This window comes from Cherax quadricarinatus, chromosome 1 (genome assembly GCF_038502225.1).
Source record: "Cherax quadricarinatus isolate ZL_2023a chromosome 1, ASM3850222v1, whole genome shotgun sequence".
In the NCBI taxonomy this organism is placed as follows: Eukaryota; Metazoa; Arthropoda; class Malacostraca; order Decapoda; family Parastacidae; genus Cherax; species Cherax quadricarinatus.
In genome coordinates, this window is record NC_091292.1 from 68,575,537 (window position 1) to 68,581,536 (window position 6,000).

At 44.5% G+C, this 6,000-nt stretch overlaps 1 protein-coding gene across 1 annotated transcript in view; it reads left to right on the forward strand.

Annotated features, from left to right (window-relative positions):
• The window catches only part of LOC128685431 (irregular chiasm C-roughest protein-like), a 399,092-nt gene extending 393,963 nt beyond the window's left edge, over positions 1-5,129 (forward strand). The window contains exon 15 of the mRNA XM_070085947.1: positions 4,582-5,129. Within this exon, the coding sequence (XP_069942048.1) occupies positions 4,582-5,088 (507 nt within the window). The 3' untranslated portion in view covers positions 5,089-5,129. The remainder of the gene's footprint in view (positions 1-4,581) is intronic.
• Positions 5,130-6,000: the final 871 nt, after the last annotated feature.

Sequence of the window (6,000 nt, forward strand, 5' to 3'; positions counted from 1 at the left end):
AGACAACCATTCATTTCCAACTCCTCTCCTTGGCAAAATACCACATATGACAGGGTTCCCATCCTTCCTCCTAATTATTTCTACTGCTAACCTATACCTGCTAATCAGGTCCTCACTCCTATGTCTACCAACATCATTGCCTCCAGCACTGAGACAGATAACAGGATTGCTCCCATTACCTCTCATGATGTCATCCAGATGGCTAACAATATCCTCCATCCCAGCCCCAGGAAAGCAAACCCTCTGTCTCCTGCTTATGTCCTTCAAGCAGAATGCCCTATCCATGTACCTAACTTGGATATCCCTAACAACAACAATATTCTTATCATCCTTTGTGTCGTTCGTCGTGACGTTCCCAGTAGTCGACTCATATATATATATATATATATATATATATATATATATATATATATATATATATATATATATATATATATATATATATATATATATATATATATATATATATATACATATATATATATATATATATATATATATATATATATATATATATATATATATATATATATATATATATATATATATATATATATATGTGTGTGTGTGTGTGTGTGTGTGTGTGTGTCGTGCCGAATATGTAAAACTGGTCAATTAGCAAGAACTCATTTAAAATAAAGTCTTTTCTAAAGTTTTCTCTTACACGTTTAAAGATTTTTTTTTCATTAATATTGATGTAAAAGTTTATAATTTTGCACCAAAAGAATTTTAGAAAACTTACCTAACCTTATTATAACAAGAACAATTTATTTTAGCCTAACCCAACTAAATATATTTTATATAAGTTTACAATAATTTAATAATAAAGAAACACAACGAAATTTATTATTTTCGTTAGATTCAGAAAGATTTTGGCGAAATTATTGCATACACAAATTTTCGCTTGCCCTATATGGCAAGATGAGCATTGCTATTTAAGCCAAGATCGCAAGTTCTGCCTATTCGGCACGACATATATTGCTCTCGTCATACTCTTGCCTTGGCCTCCTGCTGTTCTGTGGTGGGTTATACATCACTGCAATTATCACCTTGGGACCTCCACAGTGAAGCGTTCCCGCTATGCAATCACTTTCTTCTCTGCTGTCTCCTCTCTCCAGCTCATCAAAATTCCATCGGTGTTTGATCAGCAATGCCACTCCTCCCCCCCCCTGTTCCTTCTGTCTTTCCTCAGGATCTGGTATCCCGTTGGGAAGATGGCATCTGTTATCATACCTGTAAGCTTGGTTTCTGTGATTGCTATGATGTCTGGTGATGCCTCTTTGACTCTTTCGTGCCACTCCTCCCACTTGTTTGTTAATCCATCAGCGTTTGTGTACCATACCTTCAGTTTCCTTTCCAACACTGTGGTTTGGGGGGCCTGTGGGGGTGGGAGACCTGGTAGCATACTGTGGGATTCTATGGTTGGGGGTTGGGTGGAAGCTGTGGGTATGGATTGTATTGTGTGTTGGGATGGTGTGATAGGTTGTGGGGTTCTGAGGATAGTTGTGTGTGTGCTTGCTCTTGCTGCTCTGTTCTGCTCTGACTGACCTCTGCTGGTTCCATCCTTGTCTCCTTTCCTAGCTCATTTCGCTTTTTTGTCCTCTCCCTCAACTGCTGTCTCTCTTTTCGTGTTCTGTCTCTGTCTAGGAACACCTTCTCGTACTCTTCCGAGCTTCTCAACCGTGGTTTTTCTTGGAGGATCCTGTTCCGCACTGTTTCTGTCCTGAGAATCAGCTTGATCGGTCGGTTTCTCCCCTTCAAGTACCCCCCTATTCTCTGAAAATTTACAATCTCATCCTGTCTTCTCCCCCTATTTCCGTGATGATTTTCTCAATCTCCTTTCTTTCTTCCTGCCGTCTTTCAGTGTGTGTCCTTTCCTCTCTCTCCCGAAGCCCATGGATAAACACTGATTTTGCCCTTTCCTCCTCCCATTGCCTCTCCCTCTGTGACTCTGGTTCCTGTCTGTATGTGGTCATTTTCTCCCTTGATTTTTCCAGTGGCTCTTGGTAGCATGGTTGTGCCTCAGCATTCGACCTATCTCCCTCTCCATCTGCACCCATCTGCTCTTCCCTTCCTAAGAAGCAAGATCACCACCCATCTAGAAACCCATCAGTTACACAACCCAGGGCAACATGGGTTTAGAACAGGTCGCTCCTGTCTGTCTCAACTATTGGATCACTACGACAAGGTCCTAAATGCACTAGAAGACAAAAAGAATGCAGATGTAATATATACAGACTTTGCAAAAGCCTTCGACAAGTGTGACCATGGCGTAATAGCGCACAAAATGCGTGCTAAAGGAATAACAGAAAAAGTCGGTCGATGGATCTATAATTTCCTCACTAACAGAACACAGAGAGTAGTCGTCAACAGAGTAAAGTCCGAGGCAGCTACGGTGAAAAGCTCTGTTCCACAAGGCACAGTACTAGCTCCCATCTTGTTCCTCATCCTCATATCCGACATAGACAAGGATGTCAGCCACAGCACCGTGTCTTCCTTTGCAGATGACACCCGAATCTGCATGACAGTGTCTTCCATTGCAGACACTGCAAGGCTCCAAGCGGACATCAACCAAATCTTTCAGTGGGCTGCAGAAAACAATATCAAGTTCAACGATGAGAAATTTCAATTACTCAGATATGGTAAACACGAAGAAATTAAATCTTCATCAAAGTACACAACAAATTCTGGCCACAAAATAGAGCGAAACACCAACGTCAAAGACCTGGGAGGGATCATGTCGGAGGATCTCACCTTCAAGGACCATAACATTGTATCAATCGCATCTGCTAGAAAAATGACAGGATGGATAATGAGAACCTTCAAAACTAGGGAGGCCAAGCCCATGATGACACTCTTCAGGTCACTTGTTCTATCTAGGCTGGAATATTGCTGCACACTAACAGCACCTTTCAAGGCAGGTGAAATTGCCGACCTAGAAAATGTACAGAGAACTTTCACAGCGCGCATAACGGAGATAAAACACCTCAATTATTGGGAGCGCTTGAGGTTCCTAAACCTGTATTCCCTGGAACGCAGGAGGAAGAGATACATGATTATATACACCTGGAAAATCCTAGAGGGACTAGTACCGAACTTGCACACGAAAATCACTCACTACGAAAGCAAAAGACTTGGCAGACGATGCACCATCCCCCCAATGAAAAGCAGGGGTGTCACTAGCACGTTAAGAGACCATACAATAAGTGTCAGGGGCCCGAGACTGTTCAACTGCCTCCCAGCACACATAAGGGGGATTACCAACAGACCCCTGGCAGTCTTCAAGCTGGTACTGGACAAGCACCTAAAGTCAGTTCCGGATCAGCCGGGCTGTGGCTCGTACGTTGGTTTGCGTGCAGCCAGCAGCAACAGCCTGGTTGATCAGGCTCTGATCCACCAGGAGGCCTGGTCACAGACCGGGCCGCGGGGGCGTTGACCCCCGGAACTCTCTCCAGGTAAACTCCAGGTTCCACTCCCTGGCCCTTCTTTGCAGGCTGATAGGACCTTAGCATATTTCATATCTCCTTCCTTCCTGTTCAGCCTCTCAGCTTCGTATGGTGTGTCTTCTCTGGTCACTACCCCTGAGACTTGCTTCAGCCTGTTTACCTCAAATTCTAGGACCTTTACCCTGGCTACTGCAGTTTCGACTTGTGCCTCCCAATTCTTTGTCTCCTTCTCCAACCTCTTTTCCCATTTCACAGAGAGCTCTTTCTCTATTTTTTTCAGAAAGCTCTCCTAATTTTCTCTCCCATTCTTGCTCTATCCTTTTCCACTGCTCCTCCATCCATTCCTCCCTACCAGTACCATTGTCATCTGATCCCTGATTCCTGCAAGTCCCAACCATTTTTTTTTTTTTTTTTTTTTTTTAGTAAAAGAGAAAGTGAAAAAGAAAAAGGGGGAGAGAGTGAGAGAGAGGGAGAAAGAGAGAGAAGGGGAGGGTAGAAGGAGGGGAAAAGGGGGAGAAAGTGAGAGAGAGAGGGAAAAAGTAAGAGAGAGGGGGAGTGACAAAGGAAGAGAGGGAGAGAGAGAGAAGAGGAAGAGAGAGAGAAAGAGAGGAACAGAGAGAGGGGGAGAGAGAGAGGAAGAGGGAGGGAGAGGGAGAGAGAGGAAGAGAGAGAAAGAGAGAAAGAGTGAGAGGAAGAGAGGAAGAGAGAGAGGAAGATGGAGAGGAAGAGAGGATGAGAGAAAGGAGAGAGAGAGAGAGAGAGAGAGAGAGAGAGAGAGAGAGAGAGAGAGAGAGAGAGAGAGAGAGAGAGAGAGGAAGAGAGAGGAGAGGAGAGGGAGAGAGGCGGGGGGGGGGGAAGGAAGGGTTAGAGGGTCACTTCACAGGAAGGTGTGAAATCCTGTATATGGGTGTGTGTGTGTCTGTATGTGTGTACTCACCTAATTGTACTCACCTAATTGTGTGTGTGTGTGTGTGTGTGTGCATTCATGCAACCACGGGAGTATCAACGTGTGCGCGCGCGTGTGTGGGTTCCTGCGTGTGGACGTGCATTTGCACGCTCTTGCAATGCAGCTTCTGAGAATCGTATAATACTATGCTGTGTGAAGTGCTAATCTTGAGCCTCCTTTCATCCCCAGGATAGTGAAGGAGGGCGAGGATACATACCCTTCGTGGACTACAGTGGGAGGGACTATGCTCCTGTACCAAATGGTCGTCGTGCCTCCTTCAACGACCTTGCTCCTTACACCCATTTGCCGCATCTGACTTCTTTGTCGTCTGCCACACCAGATTTTTGTACAATTAGGAGAGGTACCAGAGGAAACGACCTGGCTGCTGAGAACGACAGGAGTCTATTGAACACGACCAACTACCACATCTCAACGTTGGGACACAACGGTGATTCCCACGCTCTTTCTCGCCGCTCCACCTACTGCACGGCTCACGCCACAACCTATACCTCCCCCCCACCTCCTCCATACCAAAAGAACTTTACAATCGAGTCCCCACTGGATGGCACGTCCCCCATGGGGACCACATCCCTAACCCTTCCTAATTCTATCGTACACGCTAATGAGCATGGGTCCCCAGAGGCGAAATATATCTTCTCACCTGAGGCCATGATGAAACCTGGCACACTGGTGTGACCTGAGCTCCACCCTCGTATGTATGTGGGATGAGAATTTAGTAGGGGCTGGGTTTTCATCTGTCACCCTTCTTTCCCAGTGTGTGCTGTGAATTTATCAGGAGCTGGGATCTTACCGAGCTGCTTCCTTGTCTGCATTTGTTTTGAGACATATCGAGAACTGGTATCTCACCGAGGACTGAGCAAGGATCTTACCTAGTACTGTGAGGTGATTGCTCCTCTCGCCTCCTATCGTTCACGTTCTAAAAACCTTAAGGATTTATGATAGGATCTCGGAGGTTATCAATGAGACGTCCTCGGGTGAGGTACCGAGAGTTCCGTACATCACATGTGCATGAGCTACACATCTTCCTCGGCCATACCTTTCTTGTAGAGTTTCCACTTTTCTTTTTTTGCACGTTTAAACCTTTTCTTTCATTTCTTTGTGCCATTTCTACCTTCTCTTCCACTTCTTTGTAAAGTCTTCACCTCTTCTGCTGATTCTTCACGAAATTAACAGTGTTCTTCTAATCTATTTTCTTGTGGAATCTCCGCCTCTTCTTACATTTCTTATAAGGTTAATATCTTTTCTTCCACTTCTTGCAAAATTGTAACTTGTGCAGTAGTATCCATCAGTAGTATCTGTCAAACCTTCAAATCTTCAAGACTCTTGTGATGACTTCACTGCCTAGAGTCAAGACCACCACACTGGAGCCTCTTTCTGCTCTATAGTACATATCTCCAACTTTTCTTGAGTGTCTCATTTTCCATTTTGGAGTTCACATCTCCTCTGCAGAATCTCCACTACAGTCATGGAATCTCTAAGTCCTCTTCTAGGACTATCAAGAATATAAGATAATAATTTTGAGGAGAACACTTCAGTGTTCTCCTCAAAAATGAGGTTGTGGAAATACCCTCGAGTTCTCTTAACCCA